We start from the raw sequence: 19,687 nt of genomic DNA, 5'->3' as shown, positions 1-19,687 counted from the left end.
TCAAACAAATGCCAGCAAATTGTAATTTTTCGAGGAGAGTTGACTGTCAGAAGCAGATACTGCAGTGTTTCTGTAAGTAGTCTCTATTTTTAAAACTGCATCAAGGCAGTTCAAAGAGTCTGTCAGTGTTGGAATTTTTATATTTATCTCCCAAAGGAAGGCTAGTTCAGGAAAATTTCACAAAAAAAATCATCCCTAAATTTCTATACTGAAGATTGTACATATATTTCCATTTTAAAATTAATTACAAGCAATGAAAATAACAACAACAAAAGAATTATATAAATGGCTAGAAGAACATTAGCCATATGTTCTGAAACCTTAGAATCTGGGTCATTTTTTCAGGTCTTTGTGGCAAACAGTATATCAGAAAAAAGACAATCCGTTAGGCTTAAAAGCTTAAAGAAAACGACAAAAAACCCAAAGACTAAGAGGGTATCTACTGAAAAAAAAATGTTTCTTTCTATGATAATTTGATCAGCTTGGTCTTGTAGATCAGCTGCAAATCAATGTTTTACTTAATGCCAATCTGCACTTTATGGTTTCTGAAACATTAAGAAAGCTTCTAAAATACAAATGCAATCTTATGATTTTCTCTGTTACATTTCGTAAAACTACTTTATATAGCATTATATTGTTCTGTGTGGCCTTAAATGTTCAGAATTTTAAACATATGACATACTAAATTACATTAAATATTTTCAGGGTATGTATTGAAAAATTTGAACCAAATACAATACAGCCACAATTAACCAGATTTTTTTTGTTTTGTTTTTTTTGCACTACACTTTAGGAGACGGAGGCAATTGTCTTTAAAACAAGCCGATTTCAAGGATATATTCAAAAAAGCAGCTGCAGGGTATGTCCAAGGGTCTACATTTTCCTGTACCTGTTTTTTTCTGATGAGAATTTATTTTCATAAAAGACCCTGAGGTATTTGAAGACATTCAGTTATCAAATAAACTTCCATTAATGCCTAGGGTCTGTGTTGATTGAGAAATGTGCTAATAATATTTGCAGCGTTGTTTTGGCTTTGTACTTCTCATTGTATATTCACAAACCTAAGTTCATTTGGCTTTCATATCATTGCTGTGAGATAAACAAGGACAGTAGCATTTTTCCCTCTAATTTACAGAAGAGAAAAATAGCACTTGGGGTCATTCAGCTAATTAGTGTCAGAGTTGCATCCAGACCGCAGGTCTCTTGTTCTGTCCTCTTTTGCTAATGAATGAAGTTGATAATAAGTTTTTAACTTTTAAATCTGTATTGCATAATCAGTCTAATTTGTACTATATTTCTTTCCTTATTTCTGTACGTCTCACTTTTTTTCCCCACTGTGAATCTGTCTGTCTGCTTCTGTCAGATGGACATCTTGCTTTCAGACTCTCCCTGACTGGGAAGGATCTTGAGTTTGGGAGGTCAAGATAAGGGCTGTGGATACTGGTTTGACAGTTGGTGGTGAGCAGCCAATGCTTATGTGCTAAGGGAGGCCAGTGACTGAGAGAGACAACTATTACTGTAGCTTGGGTATCTTGGGCAGGGCTTCATTACCTGAGTTTAAGGCAGTCTTTCACAAAGCCTGGTAGACCTGGTGTGATAATGAGTCTGAGTAATTGTTTAAAATGCAGAGTATGCGTCCCCACCCCCAGACTTTGACATTTTATTCACCCCAGGTGATTCTTCCACACACTAATGTTCAAGAGCATTTGCCTTAAAGGTATAAGAGTTCTCTGTGCCTCACAATTGACTCTTGAAGTGCCAGGGAAAGAACATCTTTCTCTCAGCAGAATCTATGCTTTATGTCAAAGCATATCAACTAAGACAGTTGGGACAAGGGGCAGGCAAGGGTGAGGCATGAAAGCCACCGTTCGTGCACATTTCTGTGTCTGGATTTGAAGCACATCACAATGGGTTTTAATGCATTTTGAAGACTGCGAGGTATTTTAGAAAGGCTTGTGTCTGTTTTAAACTTGAAGAAGGTAAAAGGCAAAGAAAAAGATGTCACTAACAGATAAAAATACATTTTGGTATTTCACTAGCTTTATTCTGCCAGATTTCTTTTATTTGAAAATATTTTTAAAGAATGTCTAAAACATTAAGCTGTCAAAAGTGCTGCATGGTGAAAGCTTTACAACGTCGCTATATTTCTTCCCATTTTGGGTGTGTCTGATCAGACATGGGGCCAGGTCACATGTGCTTTTCTGTGTATATCTAACACTTAGCAAAGTTGTCAGGGCTTACTTAGACAACTCATTTGTCATGCAGAGTCTCTCAAGGGAGTTTTGACAAAATAGAGGAAATTTTTTGGTTTTGATATTTGTAATATATAAGAAGTTTATATGGCATTATTGATGGTGTCTAATATGTTAAGGAGGCCATGGTAAAAAGGTGCATTTATTTAACAGGAATGCATGATGCTTATTTAATAAATAAATTTGCCAATGTCTTTTGTTGATTATCTATAGGAGCAGTTTAAGCTCAGTCTAGCTTCTTCTTCTGGCGTTGTTGTTTACAAGTTTTGTGATACTTTATAAATCTGAATCATGAGAATTTGTAATTCTGAAAACCTCTGAGCATAAATAATAAAATAATTTTGCTTTATGCTTTAATATTTACAGTTTTATAAGAACAAGTTGTTCAGACCCTTTAATAGAATACTGGTAAAAATGTCCAGCAATATTTCTGATTTCTGATTTAGATTAAGACCAAGAAGAAATGTTGTTACTCTCTCTCTCTCTCTCTCTCTCTCTAGAGAGAGAGAGAGAGAGAGAGAGAGAGAGAGAGAGAGAGAGAGAAGTGTACTTCATTAAAGTGTTACAGGGCTTCTGAATACTGGAAGAAATAACTGATTAACACAGATACTTGATTTTGAAGACATGAAGTAGTAGTTCTGAATGTATTAGCAGCTGAAGACAGTCTTAGAAATACAAGTAGAAAACTCAAGTTTAGATTACCTTTAGCTTAAATGTATGGTCAACCTATAGGTTTCATTCTATTTTTATTCAAAATTGCATTTAGCGAATAACAGAACATGAGATAAAGAACAAGAAATGACTTATGCAATATTTGAAACAGCTTCTATAGTTCAGACAAAACACTATGCATATGTCATATTTCAGTGCATTTTAGGTATCCTATACTTATTTTGGAGCTCTCAAAATCACCAAAGAACACTAAATTTAAAAATGGGAAGTCTCTAGAAACAGTCACAGAAAGTACAGGTATTTACTAAGTTAGTCTTTAGGGTGTTTCCATAGAAGACAAATAATGGGAACCGACCCTTTAACATACCTGTTGGGCTACATGTTAGAGCAATGGGTCAAGAGGTTCAAGTTGAAGATGGAGTTGTTTTAAAGACCTTTTCTTTATGCCATTGAATCTATTATTATTATTATTATTATTATTATTATTATTATTATTATTATTATTATTATTATTATATACCTGGTCTTGTTACTCTGTATCCCAGCTAGCCTCAATCTTCCTGCTTCAAGATGTAGGACTAGAGGCATATGCCATTCATATTCTAATGAACTTTTAATTTTTTGATAGTAGTAGTGTTTTTCATTTGCTTTGGGGTGTTTCTGTCTATTTGTTTATTTGATCGGTGTTTTTCAAGACTGGGTTTCTCTGTGTAGTCCTGTCCACCCTGGAGCTTACTCAATATTAGAGATGTGCCTGCCTCTGCTTCCTAAGTGCTAGGACTAAAGGCACTTGCTGCCACCCCTGACTGATAGTAGTGGTTTTATTGTAGACAAGTGTAAGAAATTTAAAGTTTTAATGAGCAAGTCTAGAAAATAGTAAAAGAAAATCACAACATTTCATATAACAATTTAATTTAGTATTGTATAATTTCAATAAATCATTAAGATTAATTTTTCATGAATATTGTTTCTGGGACCCCCCCCCCAATGTTGTAGGTTTATGAACAGGAGGAGGAAGAGATGAGGTTATCAGGTAAACCTCCAGTCTCAGCTTTAGCCAAAGAAATGTTTTCATGACAATATAATAATAGATCTTTGATTTATTTTTGAAAATATTAAAGTTTTATCAATTAAACTTGGAATATTGAAGCAAATGTACTATTTGAAAGGCCTTTTTATTAATGACAAGATATTTCTAAATAATATAGGAAGTCTTGATTTTCTTTAATTGGCATGCTTTTTGTATGGTATGAACTGTTCTTATTATGGAAAAATTTCAACCATCATAAATAAAAACAAATAAATTACTTACTTTTACTAAAACAACATAAAGATTTACAAATATAAAGATTGCCATATTTTTTCATTCATATTTGTTAGTTTTGCGTCTATATAAAATTATCAAAATGAAAACAAATGTCCTGAAATATTGATCATGTATTTTTATTTAAAATGGCCATATCCTTAGTTGTTCATTCAAATTTGCTATACATTTTTATTTTCATTATCTCAGGCTCTGATGTGTATCAAACCCATAGCTTCAAGCATGCCCGGTTATTTTTAATGAGCCACACCCCATCCTGTCCACATTTTCAAATTTTTTTTATTTGGATAGGTTTGGAAAATCCAATACATTTAAGGCAAGGGAGCATATTCTAGAGGATCTTACGCTATAGTGTCTAAGAGTGGGAGGAGAGGCTGACTACCAGGACATATCTTCCAGAGCACACCTCAGTGACCTCCTTTCTTACTTCTTACTTTTACCTCCTCCCACAATAAATGTCATCATCTGTGACTCAAGCCTTCAGCCCTTGAACCTGTAGCAACATTTCCACATTTCTGTCTATCTGTTGATATATATTTATATTTTAAATAGATCAATAGAGACATATAGATAGATGATAGGTATTTTGATATTAAGGATTTTATAGCCTAAAATTATCAAACTAATAAATATTCTTTTTACCTAAACTCTACTTGTAGGCCTAGCAAATGTAGCAATACTATTTCAAACACCTTTCTTCACTAGGATATTCTGATTGAGTCAATCATGAGCTAACATATTTTCCATTCATTTCACACAATTTAATATGCACTGAGTGCCTCCCAATATGACAGAAATGGTGTTGAGGTAGGAAGTTATCCAAATTAAAGGATTCTTGATTATTCTTGAAGGACGGACAGTAATATGCGGTTGCTAACTGATGTAACATGTTTGTGGTACAAAGTTTACTAACATCATGGCATCTTACTAGGGCACCAAGGAAATTATCCCTCTAAGATGATGACAACCCACCTCTTTATATTGCTGTTTGTAATTAATTTTAAAACTATAGTACAAATATTATTTATTTAAATGGCATATATTAAAAATCATTAATTTCTGCTACTACATCCCTAGTAAATACAGGCACTCTAGGGTGGGGGAGGTACATTTCTGAACAGATGGGAATATTCTAAGATACGGAAGCATAGAAAACAAGAAAAGATATAAATAATGTAGATACCACCAGAATGTAGACAGCAGGGATGGAAGAACTTTTGAACTTATCATTTGACATTTATCTTTTTTTAGCTTTAACAGGACAATGAGTATAGTAAGTTTGGTCAGAATCAGTATAGTAAGTGTAGTCAGAATCTGCAGGTCCTTTGGTTCCTCAACAACTGGGCTTTTGTTCATTGCTTAATATAATCCCTGGGCATCTTCATCCACCCAGTCCTACTCCTGACTTAGCCCCATAGCTTTGATAGGTTCTGTCAATCAATTAGTAAAAATATGTAGGTGACAATCAAGTAAGACTTCCAACTATAAATGTTTGACCAACTGTAAATGTTTGACGTAAAAACCAGAAAGTTCTTTCTGTTCCCCTTCCAGTTATTCCTCCCTTGCTATTCCTTAAACAATTTTGTTCTTTGATTCCTTATATCACGTGCTCTGCTTTTTCAGTACACCGGCTCTTTACATTGCTGTCCTACCGCTGTACAACTAATTATTCTTAGCCGTTGGAGCTATTCAAGAGTTCTGCCTTCATATTACTTATGCTACCACGGAGTAAGGGATTTGATTTTTTGCACTTGCATGTGAACATAAGATGGTGGTATTCTCCCAGGAGTAGTCATAACTATACTTGTATATGTCTCCATAGATCTGTTATGGGACCATAGGAAAATTTTCAAAAGAGAATTCTTCAATATAGTATTCTATTAAAAAAACATTTGAGATTGATTGAAACAAGGCTATGTCTATGAGTATCTATAAAGAAATTTATTGTATTTTTGTATTCAAGTTCACAGAAACAAATTAAGGAGACAGACAAGCGTATATAATCTTACTGTGTAGAAAAGATACACACATACATGTACATGTGAAAAGTATTTCCCAAAAGAATTTTGATGTGCTGTTCGCTTTTGTTGTTGATGATGCATATTTGGACAGAATTACAAGCCCTGGTTGTCATGTATATGTTTTATTAATTGGTAGAACATAACATAAATGAGTATCTAGATTGGTGTGGTCAGTAACAATTTTGTCAGGAGAGTATAAGTAACATTGATATTGTAGATTGATTTGAAGAGATAGTGTCAAGATTGCTCATTACATGATAAATAGATTACCAGTATACAATAGGCTGTAACAGTCAGAAAATTCACTTCTACAAGTTATTTAGGGATAAATATTGAGAAAAATCAAGAATATTAGCTGTATTTTCTCTATTTTCGCTATACCAAGACTGCCTTAACATGTACTTACATTATTTTCCACCTGACCATTCTTCTACACATGGTAGAATTAAAGTTTCAGGTATGGTTTTGTATGTGTACATTTTCATTTGGGTGATTGTGTCTCATTTCTGTCTTTCAGTGGACTTCTAGTAGGAAGATGAAATATCTCTTCATTGTTCTTCTTTCTTTAGACTATGCTGAGATTAAGTAATAGGATGTGGTTCGCTTCAGATAGAAGCATACATCTAATGAATATTCTGAATTAAAAAACTTCAGGAATACTCTAGAAGTAATTCTGGACTAGGAGATTGAAAGTAATCTTTTAACTAGTCAGCACTATGACAGAAGACAATTAATTCTCTGAGTTCAGAATTTCAATCTCCACAAATGGGAATACTGAATAAGATGTTTTGTAGGGAATCTTATTTCCTACTTTGGAAGCCATAGGGTTCTGTGGTGTAGGTACTGCCCCAAAATGATCTTTCTTTCTATGGCCATGACCAAGAACCATCATTGTCTTCTGGCTATCTTAACTCTGAGATGTACATTGTACAGGTACTTAAGACATTAATGTTTATAAAATACTTGGAATATCCTTGTGTCTTCTTGGTGCTGTGATAGCATCCAAGTATTCTGTAAATGAAATCAGTGCTTCCTGTGCTATGATGAAGGGACAGTATGAAAATAGTGCTTCACTGAACCTGAGTAAAATTATAAATGTATAATTAATCATTCTTATATATATGCAAATATTTTGGGTTCTGGGATATGATGGTAATTATGATTACATTCAATATTTGCTATTATGCTCTCTGCTAAGAAAATGAAATCTGGTTAATTTTGATAGTGCTAGTTTGTAATGTGGCAGTTTCTCCTGGGTAGAGTTTATTTCTAAACAATATATGAGGAATGGTATTGTTAAGCAGATTTAAATTGATGACAATTCATGGACCACATTTCTCCTTAAAGTAATTATTTCTTATGCCTTTGGCATAATGATTATTGCGGGTGACAGAAAATTGCAAAGCATATAGCAACTTATTAAGCCCAAAACCTAGAATTAAATGTAAATAAATGCTTACAATCAGGTCTAATGGTATTTGCATTTTAAGTCTTTAAGGATGCTGAAAATGAGATGCAAGGTAGCAGTGTTTGTTTCTTCTCACTCTGAACAACTATTAAAATCATTTTATTTCACACTAAATCAGAAGTCTAGGCTGAAAATTGGCAAATGAAATGGCCTTTGATTAGTTTCTTTGGCTCTTCATGACATTAGACAACTGTTTGTTGTTTACTTCAGCCAGTTGATTGTTTGTAGAAGAGTGATACCTCAAGGATATTTGTAAGAAAAATGATCATCAACTATATACTTTAGGAAGTTATAAAAGTCTCAGGCTGTTTTCTGTTGAGCAGTCTCGAGGTGTCTCTCTGTACAGATAGCTACTAGACACACTTATTCCCGCCGTTTGGTACAAGTCTAGGTTCTCAGAAGATGTAGTCACATTTGCAATTGCTGCTTTGTAGACTTGCTATAAGCATAAAAGCCTAGATCTCTCCTTCCTAAAATACACTCTTCTTATTACAAACGGCAAATATTATGTTTAATATTTTCAAATGTCTGCATGTGCCTTAGACATTGAAATTTTATTAGAAACTCATTTTGGAATGAGGCATTCCAAGCTGGGTGTCTCTATACATACATACATATATATGCATGTATTTTTCCTTTGGGTTTCAAACAGCTTACCCTTGCTGGCTTTTCCTAGACAACATAAAATCTCCCAATATGAAATGCTGACTATTGTATATTTGTATTTGTGAGGTTTTTTTAAATCAAGTATGTTTTCACTGCTAAGATGTGCTGATGAATATTCTTTTCTTTGATTCATTTAAAGGTTTCTCTGAGATACTTTTGTATTGAGTACTAAAATGAGATGGAATTGTTTTGACCTTTCTTTTCTTGAGAAGTAGTTAATGTATGATAGAATAAAAATTACATGGGAGGTAATGATGGCTAATGCCAATTTAATATTTATAAGGTTTATGGATTACTGATAAGTGCTTCAAAATAAACATTGCCTTTCCAGACATGCGTGTGCATGTAAATACCCGTCCTACATCTGTATTTATATCTCATAAAAAGTGGCTTTTCGCCTTCATAATGAACTAAATTTTCAAAAGAAGTTGTGATTATCCTGGTTGATTTCATGCTGTGTTTCTGGTGTATTAAATGATGAGGTTTGGGGATTTTTGAAAGGTGCTTTTTATTAAAGAAACATTCATCTGTAGGGTATTTTTAATACAAAAAAATCTTTTTAAGGGACCGAATCTCAGTCTTTAGAAACCAGGACAATTTGAAAAGATTGACTGGAGGTATAAGTTTATTGTCTAGATATGAATAAAAGATAAGTATGAACTCTTTGTTGTGGCATTTATTGTCTTTAAAAGGTAGTGACATTTCTGTTATTGGTGGTCTGCCTTTATTAAGTAGGCATTGATGGAACAAAGATAATTTTTGTTTTTTTACGGTAATATAGAGGTGTCAGAAGGGTAGGATTTTTACAGCAGCACCTTGCCCATTTAAGAAGCAGTATCTTTTCAGCTTGTAAGAAAAGAGTTGTAAATAATATTAATTTAATTTAGCCTAATTTTACTTTTAAAGTTGCATAGAAAATTTATGAATTTGTTTGGCTCCTTTAAACAAAAGTAAAACACCCAATCATTTTGGGATTATTTACAACACTATTTTCAGGCAGTATTTTAAAACAATGTAGATGAACTCTTTATTTGACATTGCTTTCATGGAATACCTCAAGCTGCTTTAACAGCAGCTTCAATTTTTGGAACCTCTTTGACAATCGCTAATCCCAAGAGGTTACTGGACCGCTGCTGAGCTGTGGAGTGGTCCCTGCTGGACACCTGCTTGGCTAGCAGTGTCGGTCTTTCCTCTAGACAATTTGTGAGCTGTTTGGGGGACGGGGGAGGAGTAAGGGGGTGAACGGGAGGAGAAAAGGGGAAGAAGGGGAGGGCAGTATTGAATTAGATTGTTGATAGCGTCCCTCCGAGGACTGCTATTAAGAGCACGCTATTCTGTACTTCTCTGCTGCAGAAGACAGAGAGATAGTCGTGTTGCCACAGCATGTTGTAAATGTGCGAGGTTTTGCTCATCCCGGCTTGGAAATAAAAATAGGGAAAGGAGTGCAACTTGAATCAGAAGCTACTAGAGGAGCGCGCAGAGTTCTGCTGCAGTTTATATTTGCTCTGACATTCTGCTTTCTTCTAACTGGAAAACAGAGGACCTGGCATTTTTTAAATGGGCTTTTCCCATAATGGCATTCTTGTATTGTGTGGCCAGAGCTTTCACAGGAGGAAAGCAGGCTGCTGAATTTAGTCACTGATCTCTATTAGCTGTGGCCTAAGGCTATGCTGAGGTTTATATCCCATTTGTACTGTTGCAGCTCAAAAGAAGAATGTTCAGAGGATGACAAATGTATTCTGAGTAGGTATGTTGTTTCATTTTTATATGAAAACTCATCTATTTTTTCTGCTAGTATTGGTCAGAAATCAGGTTAATAGGTGTAGAAAAATAGTACAATGCTGCAGTATCCCTGTTAAGGTAGAACAATGGTAGTGCAAGCTTTTTTTTTTAAAAAAAAAAAGCACCCTATTGCTTTTTATTAAGTAAAAAAGTCATTTGTGTACTATTATAGTACAGTGTACACACACACACACACACACACACACACACACACACACACACACACACTGCAGTCAACACTTTCTTAAGGAGGTGGCACTATTATTGAGTTGGAAGGACAGAATCATCTTATTGCTTTAGGGGACAGTGCGATTTAAAGGAGGTACCTTGCATTCCTATTGTACAGATTGGAGGCTTCGGTTTAAGGGCACTGGCAGGATCTTTTGCTTGTTCTCCGCGGCTGCTGTGTCGGTCCACTGTGGAATGGAAGTGTTAGTTGGTAGTCTGTTATGGAAACGCTGTTTACTGTTATCGTAGTACCGTGGTGACAACATGCCATTGAAATGGAAAACGAGCTCTCCTGCTAGCTGGAAATTCCCAGTTCCTGTGCTTAAAACATCCAGGTCAACTCCACTTTCTCCAGCATACATGTAAGTGAGAGAAAATAGGATATTAAAGTGGGGTTTCATTCATGAATCTGCCGTGTGGCAAACTGTGGGAGGGGGATCCCAAATAGCAACATCCCCCAACTGACAAGATTGGGAAACAAACAAACAAACAAAACAGCCAAACAAATGAAACCCCTCAAGCTTGCTTACATTTACAGATACTGGCATGCCCAAGTTAACATTGGTTTTGTTTTCCATCCATTTATTTTCACTTAGTGTTAAATGCAAAACTAGTCATTACTATGAAGGTATAGCCGAAGGATTATATAAGGAAACTTTAATGTTTAACATGAGCTTTTTGGGATGTTTATATATTCGAAAGAGTAATTTTTTTCTTTTAGCTTAAAATCTGCTGGTTCTTGATGTTTATGATACACTAAGTATGGGAATGTTTAGTGTGTTAATTTGGATGAATTTGAAACATTCATAGTTCATCAAATGAGTCTTTCAGTCAAGACTTTTACACTCTAGTTCTGTATAAAAGTGAATGAATGATATGTCTTTCTCAGTGTTCATTCAAGTTGTGAAGTACAAGTTCAAATTTAGGTGGCATGCATGTTACTTTTCTGGGCAGTTGCTTATATATTCAGAGGTTGAAAAGAGTATTCTAAAAAAAAGAGTATTCTACAAACAGCTGTTTAGAAATGTGTAAAAAGCTGAAGAAATACATTGGGCATTCTGCTTGGAATTTTTTAAAAAATATTTTAAATCTATAAAATATGGCATAAAAACTCCAGGAGCTATGTTGAAATGTTCTTTTGAAGTATTGTTCAAAATCTTTTTTTAGAGGAGGAATGAGTGCAGGAAAGCTGGACCTTGTAAGAAAACAATATTAAAACAAGAAAATCTTTTGAGTGTTAAGGGTGCTTGAACTCTGAATGTTCCCTTGAAATTATTTTTTAGTAATCATAACGTGGAAATTCTTTTTGCTTTAAACGAAATATGTATTTAGAAGTCCATAGTATTGCCATTTTTAAAAAAAATTTAGTTGTATGTAATATACAATAGTCAGGTCTTTTGAAAGGTACTCAGTTGCTTTTACTGTGTCCGATGTAATTCCCTGGAAAGCATTGAAAAATGAGGGTATTTCAGAGTCATTTTGAAATCATTTTTCATGATGCTATTTATTTGTGTTCTGGGTTATTTTATTTAATTGGATAGTGAACTCTTTTTTTTTGAAGTGAAATAATTTAGTTGATGTTTGTGAAAATACAACAGCTATGTTTGGGTTGCAGATGCTGTATTTAGGAAAAGAATAAATTAATGGGAGGTGACAATTAGTGGAGCGCCTTCCAATTATTTGAGAAAAACAGGATAGCTTCCCGACTTTATGAATCTTAGCTAATGAGGAATGGTGAAATATATACGAAAAGCAACTTAATTATAAACAAAACAAAACCCTGCAAAGATCACTGGGTTACAATGAATAATTGTAATTAATGTTTATGGTATTTTTTACTATGTTTCACAGTTTAAATGATGCAAATTATAGTCCTTTTTGAGACTCCTTTGCCCTTTTTAGAGATGTTTAAATATATGCCCATATTTTATTAATTTTTAGTAGCCACAAGCTCAGATACAACGTAATACAACATTTTAAATAAATAACATTTTCCCTTGAAGAATTCATCTGTTTAAAAGGTAAAAGCTAGAAAATACTGTGTGCTCTTACAATAGTGAATGCTATTTACTGGTAATACACATAAGTAGGATGGAAAGATGTTTGAAGAGCTAAAAGTTAAGCTAGACTATTTTGACTGGTACCAGGTAATATTATTAAACTGACCCCAGTGTGTTTTTCTTTATAAACATATTACTACCAAACATCAAGTGAATATATATACATGGAGATAAAAAGTTTGATATGGAGAGGGGTCACTTGGAGAGTGTGTAAGCTGATTACCTTTTACCTTTTTTATCATAATGCTTTGAGTCATTTGGCCAACAATAATAAAGCATATTGTTGTCATCAGTGTTTTCCACTCTATAACCTTCCTGAATACAGAACACTATTTAAGATTAACATAAAATTCAAACCCCAAATGATCAAAACGAAGTTAGGTTACTGGGTTAGAGTTGTTTGTCCAATAAATCTTGGATTTTGTTGCTGTTGCTTTTTAAACTCTTTACATTGCAATGAAATAGTTAAATTCTGGCTCCTTGGCAGACTGTGATCTGTTGGACATTGATCTATAAAATCATATCATAGAATTTTAAATAATATTTTGAATAATCTAGAATCGTTCACAGTCTGTGTACAATCTTCTTGTATTTGTGCCTGTGCAACACAAAGAATGCTTTACAATGTTTTATCATTATGTACTGCAATTTGTCAAACACACATTACATGACTTTGATTGGAAGCAAGTATTTTCTCAAAGACTGAAGTGCCAAAACAAGGTTTCCTTAGTTATAGCACAACTGTATTGTAGGAATTCAGAAAGTATAACAAAATACAAAGGGTCCTACATTATCTTTCTAAGCCCAGTGTCAGTGCTGTTGGGTTCGAGCTCTGCTTTGATGCTGTACACAGGTCAGGGCTGCTATGCTAACATCTGCTACAGTACAGAACATTGAATTCATTTTCAACATCAAACAAATATATTATGTTTGTTCCTGTGGGATTTATAGTTGAAGTTTGTTTTCTCTTTTTAGATAGTTGAGATGTCTCAGTATTTTCAAGAGTTGTGACAGTAGCAACTATGGCACCTTTAAGGAAAATTGTTTTATGTAGCATAAAATGCATTTCAAATTATGTTTGTAATGCATTAGGGGAGATAAAAGGTTTAGGATAATTTTTGGCCCTGTTTACTGTGTAGACATAGTCTTCCTCCAGCTTTAGGTCTGAACACGTGCAGAGTGGTATGCCATCCATCTGGATGTCTGGAGGGATTCTCTTAATAGAAACAGAGTCCTTGGTGACATGTTTGTGCTACCTGTCTGTTCAACAGTAGGTTGAAGTTCAGCCTTAGCCTCCGGGAGGTTCTCCTGGTCAGTGAAAACTGCATTAGTAGAGACTCTGCTCTTGACAGGTGTAAACCATATAAATTCCCCTGCCATTTGGCTTAAATTAATAAAGCTGAAAGGGCAACCGCACCGAAGTGCTTTGCCAATGTTTTGGTATTCATTGTTTTAAAACAGCAAATGGCTCCTTCAGACCAGTGTTATAGGATTAATGCACTGTTAGATTCTGAACACACACTGAAACAGTATAGGTTCTAGCAACCTTTTCTTTTTTCACAAACAAAAAGTTTCATCAGTTATAGAAGTATGGAAAGAAGGTGGAAAATAATTAGGTTAAGAATTATATGGTGCATCGTAACAGTGAATTCTTGCAAGGTGGGCACTATGATACCCTTCCCTTAGATTTGTAATTTTCTTAAGAAATGACTGATATTAGTGAACTAATTTGAATCAGAATCGGTCTCATCCTCCTTTACCCTGTATGCTTGTAATTAGTTATCTTTCTGTTTATTGTTTACTGTAATGTAAACTATATTTTATAGTTACTGCCAATAGTGTAGTATTCCATAGCAATTTCTTTAATCAATATAATTCAGTCCTTAAATTTTCTGAGAAAAACACTTTGCATACTATGTTAATTTTCTTCATTTCTGGATGATTCAAATACAGATATAACCAAAATGAATATTTTTATACTTTTTTGATATTTTCTTTCCCTTCTTTCCCCTAAGAGTACCCTCTACTAGTTCAGGGTACAAACCAAAACTCGTAGTTTAGTAAATCTTTCTTAACTACTGCAATATTTAAATAGTCTCAAATTTAGAAGGACTAATCTCTGTCACAGTTAGCACACTTTAATTCTGTGTCTGCTTGATTTGTCTTTGCTATATAACACAATTATGTCCGTAAATCAAATCATATATCCAATGCATTAGACTAATTTGTGTTGCTCTGTAACTTTTCTGGCATGATGGTTACGAATTTGTGTTGTCTTGGCTTACAGAAGGGTTACCTTATCATTTATGAATAGAAAATCACAGTGACCTTTGAGGTGATTTGGAGAGCTTACACTTCCTTTCATTAGTACTTCATTAGTACCTCTTCTGTGATACTTCTCACAGATGCCAATCCATGTCCTCCTTTGAACATGGTCAGGGAAAAGAGAATAGCACCCTTCTTCACTCATGGAAAAGTCTTTGTACTGTGCAAAATCAGTTCCTTCTCTTTTATTTCCTCATCCTAGTAGAGTCTCACGGAGCTAGTAAAATTAAAAGTATTTCTTGAATAGAGCCAAGATTGGAAACTGTCCTGTGGGCCATGGTTCCCAGACACTTAATGTTTAAGTTGTTTTCACTCAGTATGTCTATGCAATGTATGTTGTCCCACTAGGGGAAGACAGCCTTTTGTGTTTGCAAACTTTTCTTGTTAGAGGTTTCTGACTAGACTGCACCTCCTCTTGATCAACATTTATTCTTTTAACTATTTAAGATACTTTAGTCTGGCATGTTCAAGTAAAGTTAAAATTTTCTCATCAATCCCATTGTATTTTTTTTAAATCATGTAATGAACTTACAAAATACTACACGACTCATGTATAAAGCTAGTGCTTCTTTTACTTTCCAATATTTCAAAGAATTTTGCTTGCTAATCATTTATCTTGCTTTATTCTTTTTATCCTTAATGAGATGCTGCTGTCCAGAATTCCTCCCTGCAAAGCAACTGCCCATAGGGGGCAAAAAAGTAGAATTGCAAATCTTGATATTATCATGAGAAATCCACAGTTACTAGGGACAGAATGTTCAGGCAAGATGACTGTAGAACCAAATTTGAGAAAGCAGAAAGAGTGAAAGACCAATAAGAGAGTGCCTAATGTCTGTGTAAATAACTTTCTTGCAGCTAAAGAGTTAAGAGATAAGCACTGCAGATATTTTAAGTTGAAATGGCACTCACAGTGTATTAATGTGTGTTTTTTCAAGTCTATACCAAAGAGGGCATATACATGTTATTCTGGGTATTCAAAGTGCATGTCACTGGAAAGCCATCTTGTAAGTTGAAAATATCACAGGTAAATAACAATGAATTCAATACACCTAACTCACTCCATATCCCTGACTACCATCACAGCATACTATAATGTGTGTGTTTATCATCATAATGTGTGACTGTGACCTATAGTGCTCAACTCTAGGGGCATAACAAGACACAGTCATACTGCATTGGATAATATAGGAAAAGGTCAAAGTTCAGGTTTGCTTCTGAATGCATATTTTACAGCAAATAAAAAGTGTGTGTGTGTGTGTGTGTGACACTATTGTAAATCAGGAGCCACCATATTCTAAATCAGTAACATTCAGCAGTTGCTCGATATTGCATGCCAACAATAATTGCTAAATGTTAGGTAAATACAGTCCTTATACTTGTAACTATTCTTTATCTTTCTGTTTTTATTCATGTTTTCCTTCTGTGAAAATTCTGAACCAAGATAAGCATTAAACAATTTCAATTTGATAACTGATTTAAAGTCAATGAAAGCATTACGGAAGGAAAAATGGGTCTTGAGCCTAATGGGGCACAAATTGGAGCTAGGTACTAGGTTTTAAAACGTATACTGCATAGTATTCAAAATAAAGTAATTTATACTTAAACCTGATGGAATCTTTTTAAACAACAAAATGGAAGGCCATCCTCGTGTTAGACAGGAAATCATATATTGGTCAGATGCTTTTTATCACACAATGGCACTTACATAGCTTTCCAAGCAGCAATAGTTTTATCTAGACTATGTAATGGAATTTTGGTTTAAAATGACAATATCATTTTCAATTACAGTAAAATATTTTTACTGACATAACTCACTATGGTAAAGGGCTCTGGTTTTTTTTTACTCAGTTGTTCACATTTATGGCTTGCTAACGTGAGAACATGCACACCGTTTTTTCAGGGCACATCTTAAAATGGGGTTTGGTGGAGAAGTGAAATCAAATCCTGCAATAAGAAATAGCTTAACACTTTACTACTCTCTCTCTCTCTCTCTCTCTCTCTATATATATATATATATATATATATATATATATATATCATATGCTCTAACTTTCATATGAGAATGTATCCTATTTTTAATGTCTTCATTTAGCCTGGCTAATAATGTTGAGTGCTACTATGAAACTGCTAAGCACCTTCTATGATGCTTCTCCCAAATTGCATATATAAATGTATTATCTCATTCCTACATTTGCAGACACAGAGTTTCAGGTAAACTAATTAGCTTGTTTAGTGTGATAAGTGATGGCATAATTTAAACCCAGGGTTACCTGATTTCAAAGCTTTTGCTGGCTATAATACCTTTTTCATTTGTGTGATGTTTGTGTCTTCTAAATTGCCTTTAAAATAATTTGTGGTGCTTTGTATGGGACCCCGGTTTTGTGGATGCTAGGCAAGGTCTGTAACAATGAACTACACTCCATACAATCGTTTGGCTCCTTATGTTTTAATTAGGTAATGTCTCACTAGGATTAAAAGAAAGAGGCAGCCTGGTAGCTTAAAGAGTTTTTTTTTGTTGTTGTTTGTTTTTTTTTGGTAGTAGTAGTAGTGATGGTGGTATAGAAAAAGATTCATCGGGAAAGGGAATAACACTTGAAATGTTTATAAGAAATACTCAAGTTAATAAAAAAAAAAGAAAAAGATTCATCCACATCTTGTCAGATGGCAAAGCTGTTCAAAAATATTGGGTCAGCTCTGTTCACTTGGTATTCTGATCCATTGCCTGCTGATACGTGTGTAATTTCTTTTCTAAAATTATTTATGTGGCATATTTGTTTGTTTTTGAGACAGGGTCTCACAATGTGACTCTGGTTAGCCTGGAACTTGCTGTGTAGAACAGACTACCCTGGAACTCACAGAATTCTGCCTCCCAAGTTTTGGGAATATAGGCATGAACCACCACACTTGGCCTGTGTAATTCTTAATGCACTCTTCTACTTCGGTTCCCTGTAGAAACTGAATACCATGGACAGTGCTATAACTGGTATGCTCTTTTAGCACTGTCCAAGGACATCTTTCTAGTCAGTTTGTTTAATATTTTCTTGAGGACAGTAATATTCTATTGCTTAATTATATACAAGCACTCAATACAAATGTAAATGCCCCATTTCTTAGCTTTAGTATTGAGTTAATGTTTACTGGTAGCCTAAAGCTTCACAAATGTGCTATTTTACAGTTTAGTAGATCATAAGTTTGATACAGGTCTCAGCAGGCTAAAATGCAAGTTTCATCAAGACTGAGGCTTCAGGGAAAAATTGTTTCCTGCTCATTTCCTGTCAGTGATTAAATGGATTCTTTATGAGTGTAGAATTAAGGTCCCCATTTTCTTGCTGGCTATAGCTAAAGGAGAATTTTAGCTTCTGGAGGGTAACTTCATTCCTTGACTTTTGACTCTCTTCCATCTTCAAAACCAACAAGATGAATCCTTTTTAAAAATTTGCTCTCTGACCCACTCTTTATTTCTTCATATAAGGATTTATGTAATTAGAATTGGCCACCTGAATAATACAAGATATTTTGACATACCAGGGTCCATAATATTAGTTACTTTTGCCATGGGCATGTTCACAACATGCTTTTGCTTTTACCATGCTCACACGATCCTGGGATGTGAATATTTTTGGGTATCTGCTCTAATAAATCTAGATCAACAGTCAGACATGACTTGCATAAGGAATGTAAAAAGTTTTTCCAGTGAACTAAAATGATATTATAAACTTTGAATTTTTGCAACTAAGTTCTATTAATTTCTGGATCAATTTTCTTCTTGGAAATTACAATAATTTAATTGTTACATAGGCAGCTCGAAATCCCTTGCAACAAAATTTAATGAAAATCTTATTAACAGTAGAATTGTCAATTGAAAACCTTATCACCTTGGTTTTCGTTGAAAGCCTCATTAGAGCACTATAAAGGAACTTTTTTGTGTTCCAGTTCTTGTCAGTAGATATTGACGACATCAATTTTGCAAGAAGACATAATCACATAAATTGAGGATAAAAATATGAACTAAAATGCTAGCCGTTAAAATTGTATTCTTTATTGGATTTCATAAAACAAAGACTATGGGAACAAGATTTCCATACCTTAAGTCTCTTTGAAAATTAAGCAGTTGTGCTATCTTTTGAATGAAAGAGCCATTTTCTTAATAAGCATAAGCACATGAAATTATTCCATTGATATTAGTGCTGTTTAGAAATTCCTAAAGTGAATGCATAGTACAAGTTGGTTGATATAACTGCATCATATTTCATTGAAAGCCTAAATTGTTCCATATTTTTTCCTGCCCTCTCAGAGCATTTGTTCAACGAACTGTTCAAAATCAGGTGAAGTAGAAAGTTTGCTAGAAAACAATAGCAACTAGAAGGTTCTCACACATTTCTGCAGTCAAATAGACACAGGTTTCTGAGAACCTTTTAAACAATCTTCACAGGTGTCCGTTATAAACACAGACTTTGGGTTCAGAATCAATAAAATTCAATGCAATTAAAATTTTAATGTATTTTACAATTATCATGCAATGGCATATAATTATGTGATTGATAGCCTTTGTTATGCCCTTCCGTGCAAGGTTTCTGGTAGGAAAATGAGAGAGTATTGAAATTTGAATGTTTCTTAATTACCAATTACTGAGTGAAGTCATAACAGCAGGTGAGGACTGGTTGTGCATCTGTTTCTGAGTTTTAAATCCGATTCTTCAAGTTGCTAAAGCCTGAAAAGCACTATTACTAAACCTGGAGTCAAATGTAGGAAAAGTTTTGAACTAAGATCTGGTTACCCAGCTCTCTACACACTGTCTTCTTACTAGTAAGGTACAGAGGCTTGATAGTATGTTCTCTTTCTTTGGATTCAACATACTTATTGCTCATGTATGCACATGTATCATGGTG

The 19,687-nt window shown here is 34.2% G+C and overlaps 1 protein-coding gene across 4 annotated transcripts in view; it reads left to right on the top strand.

The window, feature by feature from the left end:
• Klhl13 (kelch like family member 13) overlaps nucleotides 1–19,687 on the top strand; it is a 112,797-nt gene that overhangs the window by 39,311 nt on the left and 53,799 nt on the right. The window contains exon 3 of one of the 4 annotated variants that reach the window (XM_032889961.1): nucleotides 794–859. The exons of 1 other annotated variant lie outside the window; for it this stretch is intronic. In XM_032889961.1, coding sequence (XP_032745852.1) covers nucleotides 794–859 — 66 coding nt within the window. Of the gene's footprint in view, nucleotides 1–793; nucleotides 860–9,781; nucleotides 10,151–10,607; nucleotides 10,776–19,687 lie in introns of those variants that run through there. 2 more of the 4 variants (XM_032889963.1, XM_032889962.1) reach the window with 2 other exon arrangements.

This window comes from Rattus rattus, chromosome X (assembly GCF_011064425.1).
Source record: "Rattus rattus isolate New Zealand chromosome X, Rrattus_CSIRO_v1, whole genome shotgun sequence".
NCBI classification, from domain to species: Eukaryota; Metazoa; Chordata; class Mammalia; order Rodentia; family Muridae; genus Rattus; species Rattus rattus.
This window is presented reverse-complemented; position numbering and strand designations above follow the sequence as displayed.